This window comes from Tachypleus tridentatus, chromosome 4 (assembly GCF_004210375.1).
Source record: "Tachypleus tridentatus isolate NWPU-2018 chromosome 4, ASM421037v1, whole genome shotgun sequence".
Lineage (NCBI taxonomy): Eukaryota > Metazoa > Arthropoda > Merostomata > Xiphosura > Limulidae > Tachypleus > Tachypleus tridentatus.
The window spans coordinates 93,751,129-93,769,824 of NC_134828.1; the positions used below are offsets into that span (position 1 = coordinate 93,751,129).

The 18,696-nt window shown below is 31.4% G+C and overlaps 1 protein-coding gene across 1 annotated transcript in view; it reads right to left on the minus strand.

The window, feature by feature from the left end:
- The window catches only part of LOC143249705 (neurotrimin-like), a 110,381-nt gene that overhangs the window by 9,994 nt on the left and 81,691 nt on the right, over window positions 1–18,696 (minus strand). The window contains exon 2 of the mRNA XM_076500017.1: window positions 15,084–15,280. Coding sequence (XP_076356132.1) covers window positions 15,084–15,280 — 197 coding nt within the window. The remainder of the gene's footprint in view (window positions 1–15,083; window positions 15,281–18,696) is intronic.

An 18,696-nucleotide genomic window follows, 5' to 3' on the forward strand; every position in this document is an offset into this window, starting at 1 on the left:
ATTAACCAATGTGACCGTAGTTACATGAAAGAGATAAAAGAAGCAAATGCAAATAAGAAAGTTGTCGTTAGGTTGGACCAGATGCTAGGGTCCTAAATGCATCTGAAAATTAGTTGGTCTGGAAATTGTAACAAGTTCTGACTTTTACGTAAAATACAAAAAACAGCATGTTGGAACATTAATGTATCTGGGCAATTTGTTATGAGAAGAAACTCACTTGAAAAAGAAATGTATCTTAGGTCATCTTTAGGTTAACAAAGAGTTTGCTGGACCCTAGTAAGGTCGAAACGTTGTTATGTGCTTTATCAGTAAAAGTGTTAATACCCATACCAGTCGTCCTAAGATACATATCTGGGCAACATATATCATTCCTGAATTATGGACTGCTTACGTTGTTTTTATTTACAGTTACAGAATCCAGTAACTCTTTCTCAGTCCAAATAAACCAAGTAGCCTTTAATACGAGAAGTATGGATTTATTTGCTCCCCTTGAAGCCAGTTTCGTTTCATTATTAAGCTATAATAGCGCATAGAAATTTAATTATTCTCATAAAGTATCTATAACAGTATTTTGTTATTTTCAATCTTAAGTAGTCTTGTAGCTTTCACACTGTTCATTGATAAAACGCAATCCAAGACTGTGTAGATGAGATTTTCATGGAACATAAGCAAATGATATTCATCCCTTATTTCTGCTGCAACTTTCAAAGCACTGATGTCTACCAAAGACTGCTGAAGGTAAGTTACCTGTTAAAGGCTACTTCCAGGTACTTCAGTGTTTATATCCACAACAGAAAATCTAATCTAGATAGGTTATTTAGAGAAGGTGTGAAAAAAAGGATGGTCCTCAGAAAATTCGCAAGAAATATACTAATTATGATAAATCTTTGGTATTCCATTTTTCTTTCGTGTGGTGTCTGTAGTCACTTGGAACTATGATGCCATCTAGATTAAATAAAAGCAGAGTATATATATATATATATATATATATGGGAAGAGTTTCACATTATGACAACATACATATATATAATTTGACCTGCTATAATTTCAATACCCGACTGATAACCGTTTATACAAGTAGGGATAAAATCATTCTATCTTTTCTATTTTATCTTGTCATAAGATAACTTAAAGCACGTTTCAACCTTTCTTGAGTACCCGGATGTCACATCTATAAATACGACAGTGACGCACTTATACTTTTAATAAACGTAGTTTCTGTGTTGATTGAATTTTTACATCCCTCGTATTAAAGCTTATTCGGCTAGACGTGACCTAGTGGTCAGGGTACCAAAATAATGATCAGAAGAATCAAGGTTCGAGTCGAGATCGGGATAACTTATCGAATATGCTCCACAATTTAAGTTTTGGAGCGTTATAAAAATGACAGTTATTCCTGTTACTCAAATCAGGATAAGATGAGCAGGTGAAAGGAATTTCTGATTCGCTGATCTCCTTCTGATCAGTGGCTCGAAATTATGGATGGTTGTATTTATGCGTGAGGATCTTTCGACTGGACGGGTCGCCCGTGTGTCGCAAAAGGTGTGATTCTAGTTGTAAGCGTCAAATATTTATCAGCAAATACATAAGCAGTTTATTGAAAATCCTTTGACGATACAATTCACTTATGCAGAATATGAAAAAATAGTTTTATTTTTGTCCAAGGAAGATTAAAGGGTCCGAAACTTCTGTGATTGTTCTATTTCAAGAGCTTTCATTGAATATTTTTATAATAATTACCAGGCAATTCATAACAAAACATGTTTTCAACAATAAAAATTGCGTAAATATTTTATGAGAAATGTCAAGGACACTAATTCCATACTTTCCCATTTTTATTTGTTATTTAATAAAAAATCAATATTTTTTGTTTCATTTTATTGTGATGTGTAATTTTTTATGTTTCATCTATTGTTTCATTTTATTGTGATGTGTAATTTTTTATGTTTCATCTATTGTTTCATTTTATTGTGATGTGTAATTTTTTATGTTTCATCTATTGTTTCATTTTATTGTGACGTGTAATTTTCTATGTTTCATCTAACTTTAAGTGTTTCTAATTATTTCCAGACTACACATATATAGCACGTGTCTCTCAGTGTTAATTGAGAAGTCTGCAGGCTTACAACGCTACTAATCGAGTTTCAATACCCGTGGTAGGCAGAGTAAAGATGTCTCTTTGTGCGAATTTGAGCTTAACAACAACCAAATGAAACCATTGTAGCATAATGTATATTCTAAATTAGAATAAACATGACCATGATGATGAAACGTTCGATCTTAATTGAGGAAGACAGGAATAAAAGAAAACACGATTGACCTTATACGATTGTCTTATATTAGTTAGGGTTAAAATAATTTTCCTTGGAAACAGATTCTATTCTTAAGAAGAAAAAAAAAACAACAACATCCGGGAACACCATCCAAGGAGTGTCTGCCTCATCTCATTCTAATAAGATTTCAGCACTGAGTCAGGAAAAATATCGCGAGCAAATTGTTTTAGTTTTACAAATTTGCTAATCACTGTGGCTTTGATTCTTGTATTTCATATTTTCCCAGTCGACTTGCATAAAAAGTATGTTAAATTCATATAATGTTTTCTAGCTCTTCTACGCGTACGATATAAATCAATAATAGCAGTAACTGATTTAATACGAACACAAAACCAACCATTCATTTCCTCCTTATTGAACCTGTATAAGGAATTGTTTCAAGTTAGATCAAATTTCTCATTTAAAATATTTTACAGTATTAACGTTAGAACTATTAGGTTTTTAGAATGAAGAAACATATTAAGTTTGTTTGAAGTGAAGTTAAATATACACAAGTGGATCATTGTGCTCTGCCCACCACAGGGATCGAAACCTCTTTTCTATCGTTGTAAGTGTCCGCAGACGTGTCGCTGTCCTACTGGGAGCTACAAATTAAGAATAGAGGCTCATAATGTTCTAATATACATTAGTTGTTACAACATTAACCGTGTATTTTGTAAATAATAAATTATAAATACTTCAGGGTGAGTAAAAACATATATCGCATGATACATGGTTGGAAAAAGAAATGTTCTGTCTCTCAATCAGTCTATTGTCCTCCAATGTAAAGAAGAAACAAAGAACAAAAGCGATTGTCTCTTTTCATTATTCATATCATTCGCACTTTGCCGTAAGTTTTAAAAACAAATTAATAAAATGGTGTGACGTAAGCACAAGAGTGACGTCACCACTTTGAACATGGTTGGTATTCTTCATCCAACTGAAACTGAATCAGTGAAAACATTCTTTAAACGCAACAGGAACACCTTTCACGCAGTTCTGTTTTCAACCCTCGTGTTTCCTTTATTACTAATGCCCCAAGGAAATGTGGCTATATTAGCATAGAATCCGTCCAGCCTTTCCAATAACATTCACGGAATGACAAGTATCCAACAGTTGTATTTCCTTGCCTGAAGGCTTTACGACTGTATAAGCAAATGCAATGGATGTGTTTAGAATAAAACATGGTTAGGAGACGACACAGATATTATTCAATCAATGTAAATATGGGCTTGTATACATTTCTTGTTTTCCGACGCAACTTGAAAAAGCGGTTTTAAAAAAACGAAATACACCACAACAATATAATGCAGAAATGATTTACGTACTCTTTGTATATTTAAATATTTATTCTGAGATGCATTTCATTTTTGAATCAGTCATCAGAACAGATTCCAGCCTTGGGTGTTTTAATAATTTGATAACAGTAGAACTTATAAAGCCATTTCCTCTCTTTCTTCTATTTTGCTTAAATTAGAGACAAATGACTCCTTAACAAAAGTAAGTTACGTAAAGATAGTTATTTTATCTTAATTATTAGTTCACTCGACAGATCTGCAATCATTGCCCACTAATCTTACCTTACCACCACACGTTCCTTGATGGGACCAACATTTGTTTAATTGGATGTTTGATTATTATCGGTGGACTACAACAGATACATCGATGTGGCTTAGCTATGAAGTACGCAAGCTTTACCACAGTTAAGTGGATCGTTTCTTAGATTATATTAGCATACTTAATATTAACCACTAATGAACTAGATACGTTATTCTCGGATTATTCATATTGTATAAATATGCTGCAATTCGAAAAGAGCGACATAAAGAAAACATCTAAAGCTCAGAAGAGTATATTTTATTCGTGGATATACGTGTGAAGAAGTACAACATTGAATGGTCGTCTCTAGAATCAAATAGTATGTTTCTAAGTTGTATGAGCAAAGATATGTTTTATCAGTATGTGTGGTTTCGACGCAAGAACAATCTAAAGATGCAATACCACCAATAAAAAAACAATATTAATACTTCTAAGTTAAATAAGGCCCGGAATGGCCAGATGAGTCAGGGCGTTCGACTCGTAATCTGAGGGTCGCGGGTTCAAATCACGGTCGCACCAAACATGCTCGCCCTTTCAGCCGTAGGGACGTTATAATGCAACAGTCAATCCCACTATTCATTAGTAAAAGAGTAGCCCAAGAGTCGGCGGTGAGTGGTGATGACTAACTGCCTTCCCTTTAGTCTTACACTGCTAAAGTAGAGATAGCTAGCGCAGATAGCCCTCGTGTTGCTTTGCACGAAATTCAAAACAAACAAACAAGACTCCAAGTTAAATAAGTATAACTTTAGTTCTACCACTAGATGAATCTTTCCATATTTATTTGCCTCGCTCTTCCAAGTGCCGCGGATACTCCCAAGAACTCGGAAAAATTATTCAAGTGCAGTGGGAATCACGAGACATGGAACATGCTAGAATTCTACGCCACCTTTTCTTCACTGAAATTCATGTGTTTGTAAGAATATCATAAATAAGTCCTATAGGATTTTAGTGTTGCTTTTGTTTTATTATCATTTTACTACGCTCTGTTCCCTGCAAACAATATAACCGTTATAAATCTATAAACTTACCTCTGATCCATTATAGGGCAACTTGGTAAAAACTATAAAAACCTTTGGGTATATATATTTGTCGGGCCCTGAGAAACTAATTGCGTGTACTTATATATATATATATTATTTTTGTTTGTTTTTTTGGAATTTCGCACAAAGCTACTCGAGGGCTATCTGTGCTAGCCGTCCCTAATTTAGTAGTGTAAGACTAGAAGGAAGGCAGCTAGTCATCACTACCCACCGCCAACTCTTGGGCTACTCTTTTACCAACGAATAGTAGGATTGACCGTAACATTATAACACCCCCACGGCTGGGAGGGCGAGCATGTTTGGCGCGACTCGGGCGCGAACCCGCGACCCTCAGATTACGAAGCGCACGCCTTAACGCGCTAGGCCATGCCAGGCCATATATATATATATACACGGATACGATCACCAGTTAAAATAAAAATACAATTACTTATTCAATAAACCCTCACACCCAATCAGACATAACTGTATGCCATGTAAGATTTCTGGAAAGATTTCTTTCTAAAAACCTTTGTTTTTTTCCTACTTGTCTAAAGGTAGCGCTCAATATATTACATATATTATGTAACGTTTAAGAAAATAAAATCAAAAATATAAAATCTGAGGTAAAAAGTTATCCTCTAATCAATTTACATATAGTATTTTGTTGTGACTGCTCATTAACTTTATGTTTCTAATTTAACAACTATTATTTTTGTGTAATTACAACCGCTGGGTCAATTACACCAGATATTTATTTTGCACTAAAATAATTGAATTTAAAACCTATTTAGTGCTTTTTGCAGCATTGCTCCCCGTGGTCACTCTAGTCCTTTGTTAATACGTCAATATAACAAATCACGTCTTTTCTAGTGCACAAGGATTCCTGAAAGTGCGTTAAGCTAAAATCTAAAGAATTATTGTTTGAAAACAAAGTGAAAACGTCAAATAAAAACACTAATTACTTAAATTAAAATTCTGGCAATTATTTCTAATTCTTAAATTGGAATTAATTACGAATAACTGAATCCTTTTTTTAAAAGACTGTGAAATGTCAAAATTTTCAATTTAAATACACACGGTTTGTTCAACTAAGTTTTATTTTGAATATTGCAAAAAAATGTAGTTGTGTTATCTGTCTTATATTATTTAAGCAAATGTTTATTTTAAGCAGTATTATAAACCTTCAATATTAATACTTATGATGAGATTACTTCAACATAAAACTAATAATAATCGATAGCTCACTATTCTTTGTTGGTCAATAGAGTGTAATACTGTCTTTTCTATTATGCTTTATTGCGGTCTATTATCGATGAAGTTTCCCGCTCAATACAAAGCTCATTACGTAAGCCAGCTTTCAACAGGGGGCGATTAAACGAAATCTTATTGTACACTCTTCTAACTGAAACACCATATTGAACAACCAAAGACCAATATGATTCAAATTATTCTCATTATGGTGAGGTTTCAAGTTGGTTACTACTGGATGTCACCACCTAAACCCTTCCGACACTGGAATACTTGTCGTTTCAGAAATTACTGATATTAATAGTTGACAGCCTGAAATTATACGGGAAACACCTTATCGTTTCTGGTATTTCTTAGAAATACTGCATAATAGACAGATTGCAGTCAAATTGATGTTTTAAAAATATTCTTATTGTATTGATTTAGGGACGAATGTAGCACCACTTTTGTACTAGTACTCAATGCCATGTTTCGTCAAATAAAAGCTTTCTGACACTTTAACAGATATTATAAACTTTAGGAAAATATATCACTGTGATAGTTTTATGTTCAAAACTATAAAAAAAACACAAATAAGTGTGGCAAAAAAAGTTTACAATCTGCAGGAAAAAATATTTTATGTCAGTTTCCCACACTGATTAATATAAACTATCCGATTTGATTTAGTCATTTCTAACTCTAGATAGAGGTCAAAAGGAATCGTTGGGAAAAAAAAAATTGTTAAAGGAATCGATGAATCCTGACCCTTAAGGCTTCCTAAAAGCGTATGGATTTTCTGTGTTTAAACAGTTAATATTCTGAAAACTTAGTTAACTTTATTTAACAAAAGAGGATAATTTTCTAGGGAAATTATTAAGAACACTTTTCTCATGCAGTTTTACATAAAAAAAATCTAAATATGTTATTTAATTTCATTCAGTTTGTCGCTTTGCGAAAAAAAGCAAAATATATCTAATACAAAACGATGATTCGAGTAAATATATCATAAAAATAAAGCATTGTGTTTTCTTATAGCAAAGCTACATCGGGCTATCTGCTGAGCCCACCGAGGAGAATCGAACCCCTGATTTTATCGTTGTAAATCCGTAGACTTACTGCTGTACTAGCGGGAGACAAAACAAATAGAGCAAGAGACATATTTCTTGGTTAAATCAAGTGGATCTTCACATCAAACACACTTTAATACATTAAAATATTATTCATCTCAAAATGAAAAGTTATATGTTATCAAATATGGTCCTTGTAATAACAAAATTATCATAACGGTATGAAGAGTAAAGTAACATTATCAAAACGTTTCGTTATATTTATGTTTTGGATAATGTAAAGTTATTGATTAGTCTATTGTTTGTTATCTTGTGTTTTACTGCATCATTTCCCTTTACTTATGGGAGTAGCGTAGCTCAGCGTTTGTTCTCAGTTTGACATTCGATAGTTGATTTGTTCGTTACATGTTATGGTTCTGGTTGACTGAATTTCGTCTATTATTTCTTTGATTTAAAGTAAAAATATAAATGCGATTATTTAAAAGTATGTATGTCTTAACATTTCAGAATACATACTTAGTAAAATTAAAAAATACGTTTGGGATTTTTGTAGCTAAATAGCCAGCCAGCTTAATCGATTGTTGTTTGACCTATATTTCTCTTTATCCTTATATACCACTTAATGTACTTTCACTACTATGGGCATATATGTGTTCTTTTCTAAAGCAATGTTCTGGACACGAATATAGAACATTATATGTCTTTTCTTTTTGTTTTACAAGTATAAATGTTCTTATCGTTTGTTTATTGATTTTTGTGCAAAGCTAGTCGAGGATTATTTGCGTTAGCCATCCATAATTTTGAGATGATAATAACACTAGAATTAACACGAGTAGTCAATACTAACAACCGCCAACTCTTAGATTACTCCTTCAGACCGAATAGCCGAATTTGACGTCACTCTTATAACCCATCAATCCACGTACTCAAATTATAGTGCTAGCCACTGGACCACGTTTGGCCGATAAATAGTTATGAAATAAAATTAGAACTTTATAATCAATAGATACATTACTATTTGTAAATAGTGGTAAATAAATCACCGCAGAATTTGTTTGTTCATACGATAATTTATAAGCGAAATATAAGTAAGGATACAAGACAAAATGTACTTTTGTGTGTCTAAAACCTTACCTGGCGCTGGAAGAGTTAGTTATCTAAAAATAGCAGAGTTAAAGCGTCTAGCTCAAGTTGTAACAACATTAGATACCGTAAAAGGCTCTGCATGGCCAGGTGGGTTAATGCGTGCGACTCGTAATCCGAGGGTCGCGGGTTCGCATCCGCGTCGCACCAAACATGCTCACCTTTTCATCCGTGGGGGCGTTATAATGTGACGGTCAATCCCACTATTAGTTGGTAAAAGAGTAGCCCAAGAGTTGGCGGTGGGTGGTGATGACTAGCTGCCTTCCCTATAGTCTTACACTGCTAAATTAGGGACGAATAGCACAGATAGCCCTAGAGTAGGTTTGCGCGAAATTCTAAAAAAAAAAAGATACCGTAAAAGAAATATATATAAAAAGAGCATATGACACTGTTAAGATAAACTGAACAATTTGTTATCAGTAGTTTTAGTTATCTTAAAAGTAATATAAATGTTATTCAAATAAAGTACTTTAATGATATAAAGTTCATCCCCTGAGATTTAAATTATACGTCTGAGTTACTTAAAACCACAATTTTATTTTAAAAACTGCTACAGTTTAATTACTAGAAATGACTCACAAGTATAGTATAACTTTTGCTATATCAGCAACCAATAGTTGATCTCCCTTTGTCTATTTGTCTGTGTATTATAAATAGCTAGCATTTATGTAAACGAAAACATTTTCGTAACAATCAAACTCAAGGAGTTCTTATGACTATATTGGTGAATTATAAGTGTGATATTTGAAGAGTTTGTTGTAATGAGCTCAGTCTACCTTAATATCAGAGAAAAGGTTCGGTACTGAGGAAGGTATAAAACAGTTTGTCCAAAAGCGTGTTATAGGATAAGGTTTATTAAAGGAGTCTCTCCTTTAAAAGTGAGCTGTATGTTATAAACAGTTAACAAGTTGGGAGGTTCATCTCAGTCTAAAAGATTTCAGAATACAACTGCTGTTTACTTAATTAAGACTGTAGCCTTTGATTTTGAGGCAAAAAATTCGAAAAAGTAAAAATAAAATGGAAAACAAAACGAATAAAAGAGTGGACTGAGTTTTGTATAATAAATAGTCGTTTTTTTATAGATATTTATATCCATTACTAGTTACTTCGATATTTTTATGTGAAATATGGGATTTAGCTAAATGTTTTTAACTAATCATGAGTTATTCAATAATTTATTTAAAACTATTAGTTAATCTTTCTGTTAAATCGGTTTTTCATATCTTTGTGAAATCTAGAACAAATATTACATGTAGTTTTACATTCTGCGTAAAACACAAACGTTGGTTAGTTTACTGTCGACTACAAGTTAATGAGAAAATAGAACACATTTTAATTTATAATTTATCTACACTGATAATTTAACATGCAAATATATAAACAATGTATTAGAAGTCTGACACGACTCAGACTATAATAGATTAAAAAGTAGTTCTTAATGAAGTTTGTCCAAAGATATTTCTGAGAACCAATATGATCTACTGAGTAAAAATATATTAATAACTTATCTCGAAAAATGTGTGACATTATTATTTGAAAAATAAAATCATGGTATAACTTTAATTTCTTTATTATTATATAACAATATAATAACTAAAAAAAAAGAAAGAGACTTTGTGTTAACTGTAAGATAATTCTAAGCAAATTCTAATCGTAGTCAGTGTTTCAAATGTTACAACATTCTCTAAATTGTCAATTCGATTGGTTGGCCAAAATATAGAGTTTCCAGAAATATATTGTTTACACTTTCTAAGTTACATTAAAAATATTCAGTAGTTTATATTCATTACAATTTCGATGAAAGCTAAGAAATATTCAATAACCATTTTAACTAAATACGTGGGTACACTAATGAGGTAAAATAAGGCAAATATAACATTAGTAATTTTAGATTACATATAATAATAAAACTGGCCCGGCATGGCTCTCGACTCGTAATCTGAAGGTCGTGGGTTCGAATACCCGTCACGGCCGTGGGAGTACTATAACGTGACGGTCAATCCTACTATTCATTGATAAAAGAGCCCAAGAGCTGGCGGTGGGTGGTAATGACTAGCTAGCTGCCTTCCCTCTAGTCTTACACTGCTAAATTAAGGACGGCTAGCGCAGATAACCCTCGTGTAGCTTTGCGAGAAAGTCAAAAAACAAACAATAACGAAACTATTTAATATAGAGAGCCTAAACTTTAATGTTGAAAATAATGTATTCTTCTATTCATACGTATAAGTCTACAGCTGCTCAAGCTGCAGTTGTATTTCTTTGTTATGCATGTAAGTGTTTAGTCAAGTGCAATAGTTTGTTTCAAACACAGTTCTTCTCTCCTGTACACGTGTGGAAGGTGTAATTATTCTGAGCAATCACAGTTGTTTTAATTTTACCACTACAATTTATATTTTATTGAATGGAATGGGAAATAATGCAATGCTTGATGCGCAAACTGATTGGATACACTCGGACACAAAAATTATAGATGGTTTAAATTATGTAAACGTTTCTCTCAATTTCAGGAACTTTAGTTTCCATTTTATATGATATATTTTTAAAATACTAGTAGCATTGTTCATAATTTTGAAACAATGAGTTAATTTTATAAGACCTGTAATTAACAAATTATATAATACGCTAGAATACGTTTTAGTAAAGAAGGCCTAAAGGTACTAGCGGTTAAGCCTAATCGTGTTAGAAAACATTAAAAATTTAATTTACTTTAACGGAAACATTATTCAATATATTATAACAACATATACTACAAATAGTAGTAAAAATGATTAAATAGTTACCTTAAGCGACATATGATTAAGCTATTAGGTCAGACATCCTAATATCAAATTCAGTAGGTATCTCATATATCGATTTCCAATTTCACCTTCTGTTTTTGTTTTGCTTTTGAATAGAGACATCTATACGCCAACAACTGGCTGCAGACAGTAAAAGGTAATTTAAGTAATACACGTAGAGAATAAAAAAGCAAACATGTTTGCAGCTGAGAGAAGTATTTGTGGGTTTAGGACCCACATCGTCAATTAGATTTGCCTCCATCTCTAAGCCTAACATGTGCAGTGGGATTTAATTTAGAAGCAGATGTGGGTAGAGCGTTTGAAACTTCCACTGTTTTTACACTGTAGTTTCTAAATTAACAGTTTTATGTATCCGCTCAGCGTACGAACGAACGCTTCCTGTTCTCCGGGCTTGAATTTGGAGTTTTATTTCTCGCTCGATCTCTTTAAATATATAGTTTGTTCCACGAAAGACCATTAATTACGAAAATTAATGAAGAAATCTGAATAAGGGAATTTTAGTTATCATATAAGCAATATTTACACTGTTGTGTACGTCACCATACATTAAAATCTGCTTATTAAGAATAATATATTAACTGTTTTATGGTTGGTCACTTGCCGGGAAAACTATACAAATTAATTACGAAGAATCAATAAATATTTAATATATATAAATATACGACCTCTAGTGCTTTAGTTGGAGAAATACTTTCTCTTTTGATAGTAAGTTACTTAAACTTTCCTTATTTCAGGTGTCTGTTTGTATTAAAGACCTTTTTCATTAGATTAGCGTCATGAATTTCTACTTTAAAGCTCAAGTAATAAACTTGTCGTTCCTCTTGTCTTTTGAAGCATGTCTGAGTCTTTTAACTTAATTAAGGCTTAAAGATAAGTGACAAACATCCCTGAAGTGAAGTATTTCTCAACGAAAACCTACCAAAATAAATTTAGTTTAAGAAAATCCATAACTAAAACATGAACTTCAACTCTCAAAGATAATTAACTTTGTTTTCCACTTATATCACTAATTGATTGGTTAATGGCTGAGTCTACAACCGGAAAATTGTGAGATGCACAGGTTTGCTGCCTTTCATGTGAATACGTTGTGTTGAGTGGTATATATGGGATTTTGACGTCACACCCAAGCGTGATGTTCGATAGTTACAGGGATACAGCTCTATACCTTTACGTAATTAATACCTAAAACAACTGGTACTTGTCTTTAATTGTAAAACCATTATTATAATAAATAAAAATTATTAGAGAAACTTACAATTCTATTTGTTTCAGTTTATTCTATAACTATACCTCACTTTGATATCTAGCAGTTACATGAATTCATCATTGTGTCGTAGTTTAATGAATGATACTTACAATGTTTTAATATTATACTTCGTATTGATGTCTTTTAGGTAAGATTGTTTTAACACTATACTTCATCTTGATATGTTTTATGTAAGATTGTTTTAATATACTTCATCATGATGTGTTTTAGGTAAGACTGTTTTAATATTATACTTTATTTTGATGTGTTTTAGGTAGGACTGTTTTAATATTATACTTCATCATGATGTGTTTTAGGTAAAACTGTTTTAATATTATACTTCATCATGATGTGTTTTAGGTAAAACTGTTTTAATATTATACTTCATCATGATGTGTTTTAGGTAAAACTGTTTTAATATTATACTTCATCATGATGTGTTTAGGTAAGACTGTTTTAATATTATACTTTATTTTGATGTGTTTTAGGTAGGACTGTTTTAATATTATACTTCATCATGATGTGTTTTAGGTAAAACTGTTTTAATATTATACTTCATTTTGATGTGTTTTAGGTAGGACTGTTTTAATATTATACTTCATCATGATGTGTTTTAGGTAGGACTGTTTTAATATTATACTTCATTTTGATGTGTTTTAGGTAGGACTGCTTTAATATTATACTTCATCATGATGTGTTTTAGGAAGGACTGTTTTAACACTATACTTCATTTTGATGTGTTTTAGGTAGGACTGTTTTAATATTATACTTCATCATGATGTGTTTTAGGTAGGACTGTTTTAATATTATACTTCATCTTGATGTGTTTTAGGTAAGACTGTTTTAACACTATACTTCATTTTGATGTGTTTTAGGTAGGACTGTTTTAATATTATACTTCATCATGATGTGTTTAGGTAAGACTGTTTTAATATTATACTTCATTTTGATGTGTTTTAGGTAGGACTGTTTTAATATTATACTTCATCATGATGTGTTTTAGGTAAAACTGTTTTAATATTATACTTCATCTTGATGTGTTTTAGGTAAGGCTGTTTTAACACTATACTTCATTTTGATGTGTTTTAAGTAAGACTGTTTTAACACTATACTTCATCATGATGTGTTTTAGGTAAAACTGTTTTAATATTATACTTCATCATGATGTGTTTAGGTAAGACTGTTTTAATACTATACTTCATCTTGATGTGTTTTAGGTAAGACTGTTTTAACACTATACTTCATTTTGATGTGTTTTAAGTAAGACTGTTTTAACACTATACTTCATCATGATGTGTTTTAGGTAAAACTGTTTTAATATTATACTTCATCTTGATGTGTTTTAGGTAAGACTGTTTTAACACTATACTTCATTTTGATGTGTTTTAGGTAGGACTGTTTTAATATTATACTTCATCATGATGTGTTTTAGGTAAGACTGTTTTAACACTATACTTCATTTTGATGTGTTTTAGGTAGGACTGTTTTAATATTATACTTCATCTTGATGTGTTTTAGGTAAGACTGTTTTAACACTATACTTCATTTTGATGTGTTTTAGGTAGGACTGTTTTAATATTATACTTCATCATGATGTGTTTTAGGTAGGACTGTTTTAATATTATACTTCATTTTGATGTGTTTTAGGTAGGACTGTTTTAATATTATACTTCATCTTGATGTGTTTTAGGTAAGACTGTTTTAACACTATACTTCATCATGATGTGTTTTAGGTAAAACTGTTTTAATATTATACTTCATCATGATGTGTTTAGGTAAGACTGTTTTAATACTATACTTCCCCTATGTGTATGAGATAACTTTCATTTAATAAATACATTATTGGTATATGTATCAGTGTTTTAACAAATTCACACCGCTAAAAACAGGGTTTCGATACCCGTTATGGAAAGAGCACGGAAAGTCCCTTGTATAGTTTTGTGTTTAATTCAAAATTAACAAGAACTTTGTTTGATAATTAACTAATCGTCGCTAGCAATGTTTTTATTTTTTCCATGATTTACTTAAACTATTAAAATCCTTTCACTAATGATTAAAGACCATATTAATGAAAAAATTGAGAAATTGTATTGAAAATTCCAAGGTATATTACAAAATATCTACTGTTTTATATCACTGTATGCAACCAAATTACTGTCATAAATTATCTAGCTGTTTTCTATCGTTGTTAGAAGTAACGTTAATCAAACCTTCTTAATGTTATAATATAGTACATTACCGTTATTTTCATAAAAAAATGTTCTCACTTAATGAAATGGACAGTGAGAGAAATAGATAATATTGAATGAGGCCAATGATGCTAAAAAAAATATCTAACTTTCCAACAAATAAACATGTTTTTTTCTGGTGGTTTTGTGTGACACGTGCCAGAAGTATTAGTTGAATAAATCAGTCTTATATCTTCTTTTTTCATCAATGTCGATTGGAAACTGAACCACTTAATTTATTTAAGTCCAAGTAATTTTCCATTAACAAGACTCTAATAGGACGTTTAACATTTCTAAATATTTGTTGTTCTCTACGTAATACCGTGAAACGTTTTAATGTACTCTAAGGTAGATGTAAAAACAAAAAATAAACATGAACGTGAATGGTTCGAAACGTACGCATTAAAAGTGAGAGACTAGGGCGCGCAATAATAAACTCACCGTCCTGTCTCCTAGCTGATTTATCTTACAGTTTAAGTAAGCTGTTTTCCCCAACTGAACAGTAACGTTCCTCTCTGTGTTGTTTCCGAAGTACGGCTGGTTGTAACCATCACTAGTGAAGTGGGAGTTCGGACGAGAAGGAGGTTCTTCCTTAACATTATCGAAGTTCCTTTCTAAGCGATAAGAGGGAGAAATACCTAATCAAAGAGAAACAAATATACTGAAATATTTTAATAAGTTATGAAATAAACACGTAACTGTCAAAACGTTAATTGTAAAGGGTGTTCGGAAAGTCACTTTGCAATTATATATTTATTAACAGACATGTTTCAATATAGAATACACGAGGTAAATATGAATGATAATTATGAACAATGTTGAAAGTGACCCCCGTTGGCATCAATACAGATCTGGATCCTTCTTATTTTGTTTCTAAACACCGTTATCAGTTGCTGGCTTGAAATAGACTGAATAGACATATGATAACAAAACTGCACAGTGACTTTCCGAACATTCTGTATTTATAAGTTTCAAAGAGAGATTGTCATGAAGTAAAATGTATACGGTCAGAACGTTGAGAGAAAATAATATATGAATTGGAGAAAGTTGTTCATTGTGAATGTTTTTTTATAGTCTGTTTTCCTTAATCAAATCATTTTGCTCTCTGTAAAACTTTGTAATAATCTGTTGTATTTAGTGTTGTGCCTTTGGATAAGACTTCGAGCGAAGTAAAGTAACATACGTTGTTAAGAAAGTACAAAATTAAAATAATTTTTCTTGGAATTGAATTTTGCTTGTCCTCTTATTTCCAAATCATTGTTGTTTTCTTTCAGATAGCATTTCTAAAGCACGAAAGTGAACCTTCTAGCCTTTCGATTGATATCTAAGAAAATACTGTAGTTGTGAGATATTTCAGATTTTTTACAGAATTGTAATTTTTGGGGTTTCGAGCTGCAAAGACAAACAAAGTTCTTAAGAAATATTATGAAACATTTTGAAACTAGTTTATAGCAGTAAAAGTCAGTCCGTAGACGAAGCATGGCTTTAGTTGGTATGATTTAATAAATTAAAATTCTAACATTGATAAAAAAAAGTGTTTGACTTCTAGTATAAGTCTCTATTGGCGTACCTTTATGTTACATTGAAGTTTAAAGGGAATGTTCTGAAAACACTCTTATGTTATCTATAAATCGATATATCCTAGGTACAGCCATGTTTGTTTGTTTCTTTTATAGGCACTATAATTTGTCGGTTGAATCAAAAGATGACAGAGCATGCGTATGACACTATGCAATCAGTTGACTGTTTTTGTTTCTCTTTTGGCATAGCTAACAAGACCCTGTCTTTCTTTAAGTACTGACCAGGTTTTCAGTACTCCGGGGATCGCTTCAAATGAAAAAAAAAATGCTACAAACGAACGAAACGTTGTGTATTCGCCAGCTAAATCTATTAGTAGGTAAGATAAAACAATACACAACTTTTGGTCAAGGATCCATGGTCAATACAATGAAACAAAGGCTTATGATTGAGCGTTGTTTAAAAAAAAGAACATTGAACGTTCCCGCAGAAACATACTACAGAATATATTCTAACTTTATTGTACTTAACAGTAGTGTGCTGTTATATATTCTAACTTTATTGTACTTAACAGTAGTGTGCTGTTTTTACAAAAGAAATATCGTGAAACAGAATAATAAATACGTTCATGCCAGATGCCAAATGTACAATTCGAACGTTTTCATCCACGAGATTTTTCACTTAATTAACCTTAATTTAAAAAAAAAAATATTCTAAAAATCTAGAAATTACTTGTCAGAAGGAGGGTGTGCCTAGAAATATGCATTTTTATTAAATTGTACCTATAACCCTAAAATGAAAGGCTATGACGTAAGTGAAAGTCAAATTTCTGCCAAAAAATTTTCAATCGATATTTAAAAATTTTATACTAAAGATGTCAGTAAGATAGAAATGTTATTAAGGCTACTAATTAACATATTAGTTTCACAAACTATCACAAGATATAAAAAAAAAATCCAAGGAACCACTGTGACCGTGGTATGATTTGATACATATGTTCAACCAGTATTGATCTCGCAAAAATACTGCTGTGCCATTGGCGGGCTCTAAAATGTTAAAAGATAGTTTGAGTGATAGATCGGATGACCAATTGCTAAAATTGTTACATTTCTAATTGTTACGTATTTAATACTTTCAAATTTACCTATAAGCTACATTTTATTACGATTTACAATTTTTACAGTAAGTAAGAATAGTTTTGAAAACTAATCTTATTTACTGTAAAAGCTGTAAATTGTGATAAAGTGTATTAATGTCTTAGTATTAAAAATATAAAAATTAAATACGTTAGTGTATTTAAACTACCTACATAAATCTACGTAATGAAAGGTAAGTAATGAAACCAAACAGCACTACTTGTCAAGAAGCGAGGTACATATATATGACGTAAAACCACAACAACGTTATATAAGAAATAACTTTGTTATTCGAGGAATTACACTCTAGTTTCTAAGACAGATCTATAAGTACTGAAGTCTATTTGTTTAAACAATAATAATAGCTAGAATACTTACCTACGAATTTCACTTTTTTCTTATCTATTTATTGAAACTTTTAGTCATAAACTAAAACTGTATTCATATTGTACAATGAAATTTGTACAGAAACTGGTACTTACAAACACGAAAATTCTTTTCCCATGTTTTTGACAAGACACATTGTAAAATAAGACATAAATGAGCTGTAAAACGAAATCTAAATAAACTGAACTGTTTTCGGTCAGGGTTAATACAAATCCTATATTAAATATAACATTACTTCGGCTCATTATTGTTTAATATGAAACGAGAGATGCATTATCTTAATCAGGTCTAAAGAACCAATCAGAAAATTGTTTGAAACAGTGAAACGCTCGATTTGATACTTGATTTTCGTTCGCCTTACTAATGTTTCATCTTTTGATCTCCTCAAGTTCAAAGATTGTAAAATGGAGTCCTTTCAGACGGTGAAGTCAGTCAACTAACGGTTTGCTTTCTGGATATTTGCCAACTCATCAAGATAAGTAACTTTAAAAACGTATGAAATAAATGTGTAGTAGACGTTTTATCTAGACCGTTAAAACTGTGTCAAGCGAATGTGTTGAAAAATCTTATCTAGCTTTAAGATTGTGTCAGTTAAATGAGGTGTGAAAGTATCATCTAAGCTGTAAAAAATTAATAAAACGAGTGTTAATAAAATACTATTCTCTAACCCAGTTAGTGTATTTCGTTAAAACTGTGTCAAGTGAATGTGTTGAAAAATCTTATCTAAGCTTTAAAATTGTGTCAGTCAAATGTGGTGTGAAAGTATCATCTCAGCTGTAAAAAAATAATAAAACGTGTGTTAATAAAATACTTATATCTAATCCAGTTAGTATACTTCGTTAAAACTGTGTCAAGTGAATGTGTTGAAAAATCTTATCTAAGCTTTAAAATTGTGTCAGTTAAATGTGGTGTGAAAGTATCATCTCAGCTGTAAAAATTAATAAAACGTGTGTTAATAAAATACTATTCTCTAACCCAGTTAGTATACTTCGTTAAAACTGTGTCAAGTGAAT